General features: G+C 41.9%; 1 protein-coding gene across 2 annotated transcripts in view; it reads right to left on the bottom strand.

The window, feature by feature from the left end:
- Window positions 1-1,003: 1,003 nt before the first annotated feature.
- wnk4b (WNK lysine deficient protein kinase 4b) overlaps window positions 1,004-14,895 on the bottom strand; it is a 42,648-nt gene continuing 28,756 nt past the window's right edge. The window contains exons 6-20 of one of the 2 annotated variants that reach the window (XM_079456101.1): window positions 13,983-14,202; window positions 13,511-13,913; window positions 13,156-13,364; window positions 12,835-12,902; window positions 11,657-11,792; window positions 11,403-11,519; window positions 10,527-10,700; window positions 7,894-7,948; window positions 7,562-7,690; window positions 5,653-6,566; window positions 4,867-4,972; window positions 3,208-3,739; window positions 2,626-2,831; window positions 2,015-2,109; window positions 1,004-1,919 (exon numbers count right to left, since the gene is read on the bottom strand). In XM_079456101.1, coding sequence (XP_079312227.1) covers window positions 1,917-1,919; window positions 2,015-2,109; window positions 2,626-2,831; window positions 3,208-3,739; window positions 4,867-4,972; window positions 5,653-6,566; window positions 7,562-7,690; window positions 7,894-7,948; window positions 10,527-10,700; window positions 11,403-11,519; window positions 11,657-11,792; window positions 12,835-12,902; window positions 13,156-13,364; window positions 13,511-13,913; window positions 13,983-14,202 — 3,367 coding nt within the window. In that variant the 3' untranslated portion in view covers window positions 1,004-1,916. Of the gene's footprint in view, window positions 1,920-2,014; window positions 2,110-2,625; window positions 2,832-3,207; window positions 3,740-4,866; window positions 4,973-5,652; window positions 6,567-7,561; window positions 7,691-7,893; window positions 7,949-10,526; window positions 10,701-11,402; window positions 11,520-11,656; window positions 11,826-12,834; window positions 12,903-13,155; window positions 13,365-13,510; window positions 13,914-13,982; window positions 14,203-14,895 lie in introns of both variants that reach the window. The other variant, XM_079456100.1, reaches the window with a different exon arrangement.

Consider the following 14,895-nt stretch of genomic DNA (forward strand, 5'->3'; position numbering starts at 1 on the left):
GGAATGCACACAGCCATAAATAACAGCTGTTCAGTGCCGAGCCGCATTACGGCTTTAAGTAAAAATAAATAAATAAAACAGCAGGGTCCACATATATGACACTATATGCATATTGTGCCTTTTAGGGATAGCAGGTAGTGAACCAGGGAAACTTGTATGGGGGGGTTTCAAAGCAAAATATGGTATGTCTGAAACCACACATGAGATAAATTAAAAACAAAATACTGCACTATTGACCATGTTGACTAAAAAAAGATGAGCTTTGAGATTCCCAGTTTCGGTGAAGCACACAAGATGCAAATCAAAGGATAACATGAGGATCAGATATTTACACCAGGACGGTGAGAACTTCTGTACTTTAAGTTATTCTTAACTTTGCTGATCAAATGCAAAAGGTTGTTTCATTGTATGTCCATGTTCACAGTATTAATCCCAGAAAGAATCCGTCTGTTTTAAATCATTATTTATTTGTATATTTACAACAATCATGTTTAATTCATGAATCAGACTTTAATATAAAAAAGCCATATAAAGGCACAACCTGCATGGCAGTACAACATTTCTCACAATATGTAATAAAGCATTTCTCTTTTTCTAAATATAGTGTATCTCTTTTGGGAAGGCAAACACTTCAGATGTCCCATCAAACACTTTAAGGCAATAATTGTTCAAACTTCACAGCTTTTCAGTTGTCTTAACACATTCATGTATGTACCGTGTAGAGTTGTGTCAGTTGTTTTTTCTATTTTTCTTTGTTTGAATTAGAATTAACAGCTTCATTTCACACTGTATAGGATTTGCTGTAAAGAACGAAATTGAAAATATTAAGACAGAAGAGTTTAAAGAATGAAAATAAAGCAGACACGAGCCAGCCATGAGCAGAAAGGCATTTCAATAATGTGAGATCACATTTAGATATTGACTGCGGGAGGTAAGAGATCTTTCAAACTAAACTTTCGATAAACTAGTTACTAGAAGACTACATTTTTTTAGCAGAACTTAATTATTTCCCAATATTTTGGGGCTTAAATAAATTACTATAGTACTTAAAAACACTATATATTTTAGATTGTCAATCTTTTTGACTAGTATTTGTATTTGTCTCCCATTAACCTTTGAAAAAGATCATTATGGTGTTTCTTTTTAGCTGTATATATATCAATAAAAGCCTTTGCATAATCATGCACGGTTGTTTAATGCTGTGGAGACTGGCACCAGAAGTTCATTACATTAGTTATGCGAGGCGTTTTTCAAAAACTGTACCGTGCGATTATTATGTGTGCAAAAATATTTCAGCAACAAGTGCAATTTCTCTGCAATCCATAATAAAACATGTTGTCAGAATATTTACATGATGCTCGATGTGAAAGGAAGCGTGCAGCAAAAGCCCTAAGAACTGCATGTGTCGCATTACATTGCAATTTTACAGCAAAATGTCAAATTAATGACGGTACCAATTCATTTTTCGACTGTTGGAAACTTAGAATTAACATAAAAACACAAAGTTTAATTCAAACATTTTGGACAAAAAGCAACCAAGTAGAGAGCGAAATGCAAAACAACTGCAATTGAAGTATTCAATCAGTAATAAACTCTTGCATAAATGAAAGGACATTTCTCCTTAAATCTGTGCAGATATCAGCTATATCTTATATACATGTATTCACTTACAAGCACTTTTTTCCTGTAAAAGTTCACTTGGTGAGCAAAACGTCCTTAAAATACTTAGCAGATGTACAAGACTGGTTGAAATCAGAAAGAATCATCACAAATATTCGCCCGTAAGGAATGCACACGCACACTCCTCTCTACGGACTGCACACACGTTCATAGGCAGATGGAAGCCATTTCAACTACAAGGAAGATGTCACTTCCTTTCCATTAGGAGAAGGGGGACAAAGGATTAGCTAAAGAAATCACTGTGGAAAAGACAAAATGGAAGGTCATTGCGAGGTTGAACAAAAGGCAAAAAAATGATCAAACCAATAAAGAGAAGGTGTGCGGTTAAACTTACAATTCTGGTGTAATCGGGGGCAAACGTCACGCCTTTATTGGCTCTTTCCTGTGATCCGCTGCTGCTGCCGCTCACAGAGTTCTTACGGATGATACCTGAGGAGCAAATCACTATTTTTAAACATTTTTAACTAATTTGATAAAATAGGAAAATTGCTTTTTAGAACTTATACATCCGAAACCTTCGCCTGGCCTGATTGGATGCTTTTCACAAAAAAAGACTAAAGGAGATTCAAAATCAGAACGATTTATTCAATACACTTCCTGCTGGTGTTTTGCATAGTGCCAAAGAAAAAAGTTTGCGTTCATAATCTAATCAAAATGAACTACTTTCTTGTCCTCTGATGTCATCAAGTCTTTTTATCTCAACTCCTCAAATCACCTGGTTCTTTTCTGATAACATACATTTGAATGATTTAATCAATTCCCATCAGATTGAATCAATGCATTCATTGTCTTGTTGGCTTTCTCATTTTACTCAGACAAATCCCCATTTTGTAAGTCAAATGGGTTGCATATGCAGTTTTATGTTGGATTTAAAAAGTCGACACTACTTTCAAGTCAACTGAAAATATAAAATAGAAATGTGTGAATTAAGCTCGTATGAGGTACCTGTAGGGGGCAGTATTTCGAATCTCTGCAGGCTGTTTCGACGTGAGGTGGGGTAACCTCCGCTCTTGGACAGACGGCGCTGGCGGCTTGACAGCATGGCAGCGGGGGACACGATCCCTGGAGGGGGCACTTTACCCACCTGCTGGTAGAGCTCCTCGATTTCTTGCTTCTGAGAGGCATGCAGAGCTTGAACCTCTGCCAGGTGTCTGAGAAAGAAAAAAGTCATGGTAAGAAACAGATGAAAGCAATGGTAGAAACACGATAAGGCTCTTTAAAAAAATGGACAGATCACCCAAAAATGAGGAAAATAATTGCTATGGAACCCTTGAGTTGCTCTGTTGGAGAATGAATGCAAATAAAACCATACAAACTGAATCACTTGTGTTGTTTTTAAAATCTCAATTTAAAGCCCCAATCTGTAACTTTTGCTTCAATATCACAATATCACTAACTCTTTCTTTGACACGCAAAATTGCTTACGGTTGAATAGTTACGAATGATTTTTTTACGAAACTTCTCTATTAATATGATTATAAAATAACATAAACGTTTCAAAGAGTGCAAAAAACAGTTTGGGCTCACCTCTCCCGAAGCTCCTGCAGTTCCTGGTACATCTCTTCGTCTTCACTTTCCGTCTCGTCGCTGCTGGCGTACGATGTGCCGCGTGTGTAGCTCTTCCACGGCTTATTTAAATTGAACTGAGGACTCCCGGCTGAACAGTCCAGCAAACTCATGCTTATTCTTCTCCGCCTCATCTCTGTCTCCTCCACCGCTTCATCTCCACGCCCCTCCTCTGGTTCCTCAGCTTTACTCTCCGGGACTTTAACTCCTCCAGTCCACAAGGAGGCGCTTTCTGAGCTGGCCACAGACTCACTGGGTGGTTTGGTAAGTGGGAATGCGATCAGAGAGCTGGGGCTTCCTTCTGACTCCGCTTGGACGTCTGTGCTGCTGTCTGATTGGCTGTTGATTGCGAGGGGTGTGTCTGCGGGGCTGGTCGTAGTGGGTGTGGATGTGGGAGTTGCTGTGGACATGAGGCTGGGACTAGTAGATGAGACTGGGATCTCTTTGCTGGGACTTACTTGGAATCGTCCAACAGTGACAATAGACTTTTTCTCTGTAGGAGAGAAAATTGAAATAACACAAATAAAAAATGACTATTTTGTCAAGTCAACTTTATTTATATGGTGCTATAAACTGACAGAGTGTGTCTGTTTCCCGGTTAGTGGAGGGAACACTGTTCCAAAGTTTAGGTGCTAGATATGAAAAGGATCGTCCACCTACACTTGATTTAGTATTTCTAGGTATTACCAACTGACCGGACGCCTGAGACTGTAGTGCACGTGAAGGACTGTAATACAAAAGAAGTTCACTCAAATAGTGAACTGCTACAAGAATGACATGGGCTGCGTCTGAAATCCCATACTGTGACAGTACGTACTGAATTTGAATAAGTACATATCGGCCGTTAAAACAGTACGTTCTATATACTGTAGTATGAGTGGGAGTAGTATGAATACATTTCAGACATACTGCGTCGGCCATGTTTTACGGTCATGTGACCCGTATGCTCGTTGACCTGTGACTTATCAACAACAACCTACACGTGAGCGTTGATAAAAACATAATTTAGTCACGAGAAATTCATTTATTGGCACTTACATTAAAATCATTACATTAAAATTTTAATTTGACCTTTGCTCAGCTCCCGTGGTATCATGGGATAGATAAGTGTCCATCCGATCCACATTCATGAATCTCGGCGGTTGTAGTAGACCATCTGGGTAAAATAATACTGTTTTTCGTATACTGAGGTTTTCGGACATACTATTCATGACTCATGACATGTAGGCGATTTCGGACACAGCCATGGTCTTTGGTATTACATTACTATTTTTAAGAGCCTGTAGTCAACTCCAATAGTCAATAGATGGCAGCATTGTGCGGAGTATATTATGCGTGTATAAGTGCATGTGTACGAGTGACAAAGTGTACATTTGTTATAGTTCATCCCAAAAGAAAAAATCTGACGTCATATTCACCATCACATCATGTAGAACACAAAAGAAGATATTTAGAGAAATGTCGGAGTGGTTTGGTCCATACAATGAAAGTCAATTGGGGCCAGTGTTATTTGGTTACCAACATTTTTCAAAATATTCTCGTAAAAGAAAGAAAGTCATACATCAGGCTTAGTAAATGTTGAAATAATGTTTATTTTCTTTAACTATCCGTTTCTCTTACCTTCAGATATGGGTGACAGTCTTGATTTGCCCACACTGACAGCCGCCTCGGATATGACCAGAGACACTGGCAGACTGGGCGTGGATCTCAGGTTGGAAGAGGACACCTTTCAAAAGTTGAAAAACGTTAATTCATGTCAAGCCCAGACTACTTTTACAGTCGCTTTAAGACATATAATGACAGACAACACCCACATTCCACTGTAGCTGTAGGATTCTGTGTCAAATACTGTACATGCTCAAAACCGGTTTGTCCAAGTACGCTCACAGGAGTAAATTATGTCTGGTGAGTATTTGAGAATAATGAACTGTACATACAAACTGACTCGACAATATGCCATCATACAGTGCAGATCAAAAGTACTATATTTTCATATTTTGATGGTTTAATCTTACCTAAATAGTGTGGAAGTATGCATTGCGGACATCACTTTTGGCCACTACTGTATATTGATAGACATACTTGGATATATATATATATATATATATATATGGTTAAGTTTGGCATGAGTAAATTATGTCATTCATTTGTTTTGGATGAACTAGACCAGGGGTGTTCAAGCGGGAAAAGATCAAGTGCATAATGTTTATGAGAGGGCGTGTGATGTGATTATCCGTTGTGAAGACCCGCGGCTCAATTTAAACAACCAAAATAGTCAAAAGCGTTAAATGGTTTAAATTGTCTCGTGATCTGGATGGAACGAAGCAAAGGTACGCATCCGGACCGCGGACCCCCTGTTGAGGATGACTGATCTAGACTGACTTTTAGTTTAGTTTAGGCACTCACCGTGTTTTGCGGACTGTGTGATGTGGATGACGCTGGTGAGCTGGTGCTGGATGTGCTTGTGCTGGGTATGCTGGGTGAGCTGTGTGTGCTTGAAGAAGAGCTGTCTGCCCGCTCTCTGAGCTGCCCTGTGATACCACACTGACTGTCCACCCGGGGTCTCCTTACGGACCCTGGAGAAGAGTTTGGGTTGGTGGAAAGCGTCTGTTTACCATCGGGGAGTTGAGGCTGCATGCCTGTTTTTCGCTCCGCTGGTAGGTGCAGGTTCTCTGGTGGACTTGCAGTTTGGCCCCTCTCTTGAAGATCAGGAACGGGTGCTTGAATTTGAGAATGGGCATCTGGGTATTGGTACATGTCCATATAATGCCCCATCAGCGCCCCCTGGTGGTATGAAACATCAGCGTTGCTCATCCCAGCCTGCTGGCCTGGATACATGGGACCATAACCTGGCATTTGGGGGTGGAATCCTTGAGGCATATGGTTGGGTGGAATAAAGGACTGTGCAAAATTCATAGCTAGTGAAAAAACATTAGCCAGGGAAATGAGGGGCTGCTGGGAAGGCCACATGCCTGGCGCTTGCTGGCCAGGTGGAATTGGAACTGGAGGCGAAAGAGCATTGCTGTCTACCTGAGGAGACATCTCGACGCCCGGCGAAACGACAGAAGAGGAAGAAGAAGAAGAGGAGGAGAAGTTTGGGTTGCTGGGGACACGAGTCAGAGGACTTTGGTTGAGGGAGCTTTGGAGGGGGACGTGGTCTATAGGGTACGGGTAGGGAAAGTGGGGGCTGCGACCGTAGGCAGGGTTGGTAAACTGAGGGGACATGGCGGACATCTGATTTGGAAGCAGATGGGGCATTACATCAGGGTGGGAGTATTGTGGGTAGGTGGGGGCAGGACCATGGTAGGTTTGAGAGGACCCTGTGGAGAAAAAAAAGAGAGAATGACATATATTATCTTGTATGGCTGTCAACTGAACATAAGTGAAAAGTAAGCCTATAAAAGCACTCTCTCATTTTCTTTGACCTGTCAATGGGATGCCCAACCGTCAAAAAGCCTCCAAAAACACATGATTGCGGCTTATAAATAAAATCAAAGATTGGTACATGACCACTTTTCTAAAGAGCAAATACATTTAAGCACTTATCAGACTTCCTGAGCCAATCCTGTACTTCCTGGTCAGCTTGGGTGACAAAATGACACATCTGTCGCTAATGTCTGGTAATTTCTATAATAAGTATAAATTCAGCGTTTATACTCTGTGCAATGCGGGTTGTTTTGTTCCCTCAGTCCAGTTTGAATCAGCAGATGTCAAAAGTGAATCGTGAGACACGTCAACATGTTTTGACGCTGGCATCATGGTCCGGCCTCCACGAGGATGGGTGTTCAGAAAGCGGATTAAAGTCTTGGAGGCACACAAGACATACTGTGGAGTTTGTTCCGATAGCTTCACTTCTAATGGTGCGCACACAATAGAGAAGCAGGTGGCAAAATGTGCTCAAAGCGAGAAGGACACGAGAGAATGAAACAGGATGGAAGAGAGAGAACGTTCATTACGACCCCTGAAGGGGCTGAACTGTGCTGGCTGTCGTCTCCGCGAAGATTGGTTGCAATACTGAAAGCCGAGTTGTAACATGAAAATGTAAATCATCTGTCCTTTATCAAAACTGCTATTCGATGCGGTGAATCTGAGGAGGAATGACTTCTCCTGTATAGTAGGTATCCACACAATCTTTTTAGTGTCCACAAATCCTTCATCAGTTCACAGGAATTGTTCTTTGAGGTTATGTAGACACATGGACGGGTTATGTGTACAGTGCCGTAAAAAGTCTATATAATTGATTTAACTTTGAATAATGTAGATTGGTTATTCGTCATGTTAACAGATGGAAGAGAGCAAATAAGAAATGACGTACCTGTAGTGTGGAAGGATTGTGAGCGTAGTGGCCGGACTGGTGGAACAGCATCGGGGTCAACGTAAAAGTCGGCCTTCAGGGTTGGGGAAGAGCCCCGGGTGACATGACCTATACTGGCTGCGGCATAGTCTGAAGAACACACAAATGTTTTTGTTTGTAACATGATGGTAACTTTTATGTTATTAAGAAAAAAACATTTCTTTTTAGATTTTAAGAAATGATTCAGTATCATAAAGGCTTATTCCTTTTAAGGGACATTCGGTAATTTACTAAATCCAGAAGAAAAATACATCTGAAAGATTAAATGGTATTTGTGTGATGTGTGTTGTTACCTGGCAATGAGGAGGAGGAGTGTGTGCGAGCGAGGCTGTGCTTGTGAAGATATGGCTGTGGGGAAAAATAGAACACGTGTTGGAAATAACGTCACCAAGTGAAGTCACCAAGCTAAAGAGTAGAAGATCAGGGTCATGCAGACACTGAACTCTGAGGTGTCCCGCTGACAAGCTGATATGACCTGAACACTTTAATACTTATGTCTACCACTGAGGACTAAAACCAGTGATGTGAGTTCTGACTCATCCAAACATGTGTGTTATTTTAAGCAGTGCCACATATCTAATCTACCTTCATGTCCTTCAACATGCTCTCTTGTACGGCAACCAAGGACATGAAAGGAAGTGAGCAAGTTATTACAGTAAGTGAGTGAGTGAGTGAGTGAGTGAGTGAGTGAGTGAGTGAGTGAGCAAGCAAGCGAAAATGAGAAAGTGAGTGTCAGTGAGAAAGAGTGAAAGAGAGAGTTGTGAGACAGTGAGTGAGTGAGTGAGTGAGTGAGTGAGTGAGCAAGCGAAAATGAGAAAGTGAGTGTCAGTGAGAAAGAGTGAAAGAGAGAGTTGTGAGACAGTGAGTGAGTGAGTGAGTGAGTGAGTGAGCAAGCGAAAATGAGAAAGTGAGTGTCAGTGAGAAAGAGTGAAAGAGAGAGTTGTGAGACAGTGAGTGAGTGAGTGAGTGAGTGAGTGAGTGAGTGAGTGAGCAAGCGAAAATGAGAAAGTGAGTGTCAGTGAGAAAGAGTGAAAGAGAGAGTTGTGAGACAGTGAGTGAGTGAGTGAGTGAGTGAGCAAGCAAGCGAAATTACAAAGTGAGTGTCAGTGAGAAAGAGTGAAAGAGAGAGTTCTGAGACAGTGAGTGAAAATGAGTGAGTGAGTGAGTGAGTGAAAATGAAAGCGAGTGAGAAGGTGAGAGAGTGAGTCAGAGCGTGAGAAAGTGCGTGAGACATTGAGCGAAAATTAGTGAATGAACAAGTGAGTGTATGAGTGAGAAACCAAGTGAGAAATGGAGTGAGTGAGTGACACAGTGAGTGATTGAGTGAAAATAAGAGAAAGTGAGTGAGTGAGTGAGTGAGTGAGTGAGTGAGTGAGTGAGTGAGTAAAAAAGTGAAAGTGAAAGAGAGTGGTCAAGCAAGTGAGAAAGAGTGAAAATGAAAGTGAGTGGGTAAGCAAGTGAGAAAGTGAGGAAGTGAGTGAAAATGTGTGAGTGAGTGAGAGAGTGAAAATGAAAGTGAGTGAGAGAGAGCGAGACAGTGAGTGAAAATTTGTGAGTGAGTGAGAGAGAGCGAGACAGTGAGTGAAAATTAGTGAGTGAGAGAGTGAAAATGAAAGTGAGTGGGAGAGAGCGAGACAGTGAGTGAGTGAGTGAGTGAGTGAGTGAGTGAGTGAGTGAGTGAGTGAGTGAGTGAGTGAAAATGAAAGTGAGTGAGAGAGAGCGAGACAGTGAGTGAGTGAGAGAGTGAAAATGAAAGTGAGTGAGAGCGAGACAGTGAGTGAAAATTAGTGAGTGAGAGAGTGAAAATGAAAGTGAGTGAGAGAGAGCGAGACAGTGAGTGAAAATTAGTGAGTGAGAGAGTGAAAATGAAAGTGAGTGGGAGAGAGCGAGACAGTGAGTGAGTGAGTGAGTGAAAATGAAAGTGAGTGAGAGCGAGACAGTGAGTGAAAATTAGTGAGTGAGAGAGTGAAAATGAAAGTGAGTGAGAGAGAGCGAGACAGTGAGTGAAAATTAGTGAGTGAGAGAGTGAAAATGAAAGTGAGTGGGAGAGAGCGAGACAGTGAGTGAGTGAGAGAGTGAAAATGAAAGTGAGTGGGAGAGAGCGAGACAGTGAGTGAGTGAGTGAGTGAGGGAGGGAGAGAGTGAAAATTAAAGTGAGTGGGTAAGCAAGTGAGACAGTGAGTGAAAATTTGTGAGTGAGAGAGTGAAAATGAAAGTGAGTGGGAAAGCGAGTGAGAAAGTGAGTGAGAGAGAGCGAGACAGTGAGTGAGTGAGTGAGGGAGCGAGACAGTGAGTGAGTGAGTGAGTGAGTGAGTGAGTGAGTGAGTGAGTGAGTGAGTGAGTGAGGGAGGGAGAGAGTGAAAATGAAAGTGAGTGAGAGAGAACGAGACAGTGAGTGAGTGAGTGAGGGAGAGAGTGAAAATGAAAGTGAGTGGGAAAGCGAGTGAGAAAGTGAGTGAAAATGAGTGAATGAACAAGTGAGTGAGCGACTGAGAAAGCAAGTAAGAAATGGAGTGAGTGAGTGAGTGACACAGTGAGTGAAAATGAGAGAAAGTGAGTGAGTGAAAATGAGGTCGTGAGTAAGTGAGAGTAAAACCGTGTCTACACCGGATGCGACAGGCACAACGTGACACAACAAAAGTCATTAGAAACGTATTAGAACCCATTTTAATTTTACATTTTGTCCACACTGGATCTTTCGCGTCCTATGTAGGCACAGTGTGAGAGAGAGAGAGTGAGTGAAATAGAGGGCGTGAGAGAGTCAGTGAGAAAGATTAAGACAGAGTGAGTAAGTAAGTGAGTGAGAAAGAATAAGAAAGTGATTGATATAAATATAAGAGACTAATATAAATACAAGAAAAGTCTTTCAAAATAAGATGACCTATCCAAGAGCCCCGTCTGTGGAGTTTGAGGGCAGTAGACACACCTGTGAGGCAGACAGCATGCCGGCTCCGCTCAGGAAAGGCAGCTGTGGTGTGTCTCCTTGACCGAGGGGTTCCAGAGGCTCTCTCCTCATCAGGGCCTCGGCCCGACGAATGATGTCTTTCATGCGGTGAATGAATCCCTCTTGTTCCCCGGGTAGAATAAACTCATTGTGGGCCTAAAAGGCAAATAAGCAAATTAGGTTGATTTGATTTGGGGTCGTCTTGCATGGTTGCTAAACCGAGCCCTTAATCCAGTAATCCATCGACTGACAGATCAAAACAACTTTAAGTCACATATGACACAAAGAAGCCAAAGAGAACAGCTAATGTAAGCTATTAACAGTGTCCGAACTGAAAACAAATGCTCAAAAACATTAGATTTTACCTAAATAGACAGGCTCCATCCTACAGTTTAATAGTCTCGTCGTATAACACATAACAGAATAAATAGTGGACTTGATGAAGCATCTAATAGTATTCCTGTTGGGGTTCTTTCTAAAACAAATTTAGAGAAGAAGATTCATGTTTTTACTCAAACAGGTTCTCCTACAGTGTAAGTGTGGGCTAAAAATATACCAGAAGCTGACATGTCAGAATGGAGTCACTGGTTCTACTGCAGTTCTCATAATAAGGGTTGTGTAGGTGCAACAAGAGGTTTTAGATGAACAGATGAGGGAAACGATGCAAAGATTTTCCACTGTGTGCTTGAGGTTGTAGAGTTTACGCAAACACAGAAGCTGAAACATCAACACTTCTCACGGTACACTGGAGTTCTCCGTGGCCTTCAAAACTTGGTTTACAGACCAGAGAGGACATTGGGGACACCTGAAGCCAACCACCACCATAAAAATGCCAATTGTATCTTGCGTTTAGTTTACCATCACTGTGGCGATGTCTTCCGGGTTATCTCCATCCAGATCGAATTTAAACGTCACCATCTTACTATTGTGGGTCTGTAGCTGACACTCCACCACCCGATCAACTTTATCTGACAGCTGCAGACGAAAAGACAAGTATTTTACCAAAAACAAGGAGTGATCTATTTTTATCAACACACGTTAACATGAACTGTATCAACAGATATGATGAATGAGAGTTCATTAAAACAGATGGTTATTGACAGATGAGTCACCCCAGTGATGCGTAACCGCGAGCGAGCTCTCTTCCTGAGCAGCTTGGTCCCCGTGCGTGTGCTCTGACCCTTCCCGCCCCTCTCCGATAGTCCTTCGTTTCCGTCACTCAACCCGGAGGTGACATCAGAGGCGTAGCTGTTCGAAGAAGATGGTTCACATGATGATATGCTTAAAAAACAAGGGGTCAATTCAATAAGCAGGTCAACTTTCCAACATACCTTATTTCTGGTCAACTAAGCCTATTATAGACTCATCGTAGTCATAAAATTTTGCAATTGCAAATGCACAATTACAACGTATAGAAAGTAGGCGGAAAATCACATTTCTATTTAAATCATTACATGATAAAGAAACTGTAAACTTGAAAGTGTTGCATGTTGCAAACTTGTTCATGCGGCTATCTGAACTGTATTCCATCAGGAAATCAAGCACCGAAACAACGCAAACATCGAGTTCAATTTAGGGAAGCTTAAGTCTTTCTATGAAAACTTCCCCTGTGACAGTTTGTGACATTTCACCTTTCTGATTTTCACAGAACTTTCATTTAATCAGTTTACCAACAGCATAAAAAACTCACAGCACAGATCTTCTAAATTAGGTTGAGTTCATTTGCCATAATGAAATTTGACCATACGCTGCATTTGCTTTGCTGTTGTCAAGGTTCCTAAAGAAATGGCCTTTACTGAAAATTGCTCCCCTGAGCTAAATCATTACCATTAATGCATTACAACCGTGCCGTGTGTATGAGTCACATAAATATAAGACCCACTGTAGAAAACTAAAACCAGAGCATGTACACGTGGTGCCCAGTTTATCAGCTAAGACTAGAAGGACACGACGGCTGGGATTATAGTCTAACATTTTGTCAACGTCAAATGTTTTTTCCTGTCGGTGACAATGATTTTCTGGCACGGACCAATAATTACTTAGACAATTCATTAAAAATGATGTATTAATATAAGAAAATATATTTGTGGTGAGGAAGGCGGGACGAGAGCCGTGAGGCGGGGCCGGTGGGATTAGTGATAATCAACTGTGCACACACTTGTCCCGCATGTCTCACGGCTCTCGTCCCGCCTTCCTCACCACAATATTTTAGTATATAATAATAAATTCTTTATTAATAATAAAAATCTTTCTTTTTTTAAAGCTATTATTGATAAAATGCTTTTGATACCTGTCGACTGGAGAGGAAAAACCGCTTCCTGGATGATTCCTCTCTGGATTTTGGAACACGGCGATGCTCTGTGGGAGGACCAGTAGCGGAAAGAGAAACGCTTAGTGATGCAAAGCATGATTAAAAATGATGTTTAACTTCATTCAACTGAACTTCGCATCTCACAATTAATCGGATTATTTGTGCATAATGGATTTCCCCTCACAAAATCACTGTAGTAATGCTCTAAAACTCCTGGCTGCACATTTGATCATGCTTAGAAATCATAACCGTCTATCAGTTTAAGCATGTTACCGCAAGAAGTGCATGCCGGCTACCTACAGAAGGAAAGCGAAGGGCTGGGATTGGTGCAGCCGGAGTAATGGGGGCTTCTGTGGGAGGAGCTTCAATGGGCGGGGCTTCCATGTGAGGCGTTACACTGGCTGCTTGGGATGCTGATGAAGAGGGTTGGTTCACAACCACAGGAGGATGGCTGTCTGAAGGTTCTTGATGTCCAGAGGAGCTGAGGTAGCCATCCGTCTCACAATCAGCTGTCATAGTAAACAAAACAAGACGTGAGATATTGGGTGTGTTTAACAACATGTGTGTCCTACAAAAGCTCCAGATCTATTCAAACATTTTACAAATCCAATGTGTCAAGCTCCATGTATGAATATGCCCCGACACACAAACTCACACGTCGCTGAGGAGTAGCTGCTGTGATGTAAATTGAAGTGCTGCTGTTGGTCTGCATCTGCCTCCTCGGGTTCTGTGATCAAACTGGCATTGAATCCAGAATCTACAGATTCGTTTGCAGGAAGAGAAACAGGGCCGGACACTGTGACGATGGGCGGAGCTTGAGTCAGGGTCGATATGGGTGTCTCAATAGGAGGCTTAGGAGGGGGTGGGTTGGAAACCGAAGGTTCGGCTTCGGGGGCCGGTTCTGGTTCCTCCTCGATCACCTCCTCCTGACATCTCCTTTGCACCTCTTCGGCTTGACGGCGCAGCTTCTCTCGTTGCCGCTTTATGGTGGTGACGCGGTCACGGATGGCTTTGGCCACGAGCTTGTAGTCGGCTTCACAGACGAAGCCAAGAATAACCTGAAGGATGTCGGAAATTGAGAAAGAACAATAATTCACTCAAACATAATTCGTGATTTCAAATCTCACCATCTCTTGCGCCACCTCCTCCGGGACGTCCTTGTAGAGTTCGAAGAGGAACTCGATAGCGTTATTGTCCTTGTATTTGCCGTGAAGCTTTTTGGTGTCGTCCATTCGAAGCCACAGTTTAAGACCGGACTTCACCATGTCATCTTCCTCAGCCAACTCAACATGAACGCCATTATTCTCCTGGAAGAAGGTGTGCTCTAACAGGTCCTGTATGGTGTATCTAAATAAGACAACATGGACCGATCAAACATACAATCACATATTCTGTGATTTCCTTAACATTATTTGTAATATTTTAAAGCTTGTTTATACGTAATTTTATACATAGAAATCTATTTATAGGGATCTATTTCTGAGTCACTTTAAGGTCTTAAATGAGATTAAAAAGCAGAAGGATAATCCATTACTACTACAGTTCATTAAAACCAACACCAGTATTCATCAGAATAACCTGATACAGGACACTATTACAGACCAAAAAGAAAGTTACATAATGACAATATTGAATAGACAATATTTATAATATGTTCATTACATATTCTGTATATACGGGCTGTGTGTGTGTGACTCCAACCATAGCCATTTAGTGACTGTGGTTGACTGGTGACCCGTAAGCACTTTGTTGATGCCGGGGTTTCACGCTCCACTAACACAGCAACATCGGAAAAGTGTTCAAGTCAGCATCTCGAACACTGTTGATGCTGTTATCCCATGTCACCTGATTAATGTCAGCCTAAACTGAAATTTCAGCCGGTGCAGCTGGGTAAGAAAGAACAGTGGCGTGCAGGGTTTTCCGCGGAGTCTGCGTAGTGTCTCTTAAACGCCAAAAGGACAAGAATGTGTGCGTATTGTTATTTGAAATCAGCACAATGTAAAACTCGTCTGGCAGGTGCTTGCACACATACACACCCTT

The sequence above is a fragment of the Barbatula barbatula genome, assembly GCF_947034865.1.
Source record: "Barbatula barbatula genome assembly, chromosome: 5".
Taxonomy (NCBI): domain Eukaryota; kingdom Metazoa; phylum Chordata; class Actinopteri; order Cypriniformes; family Nemacheilidae; genus Barbatula; species Barbatula barbatula.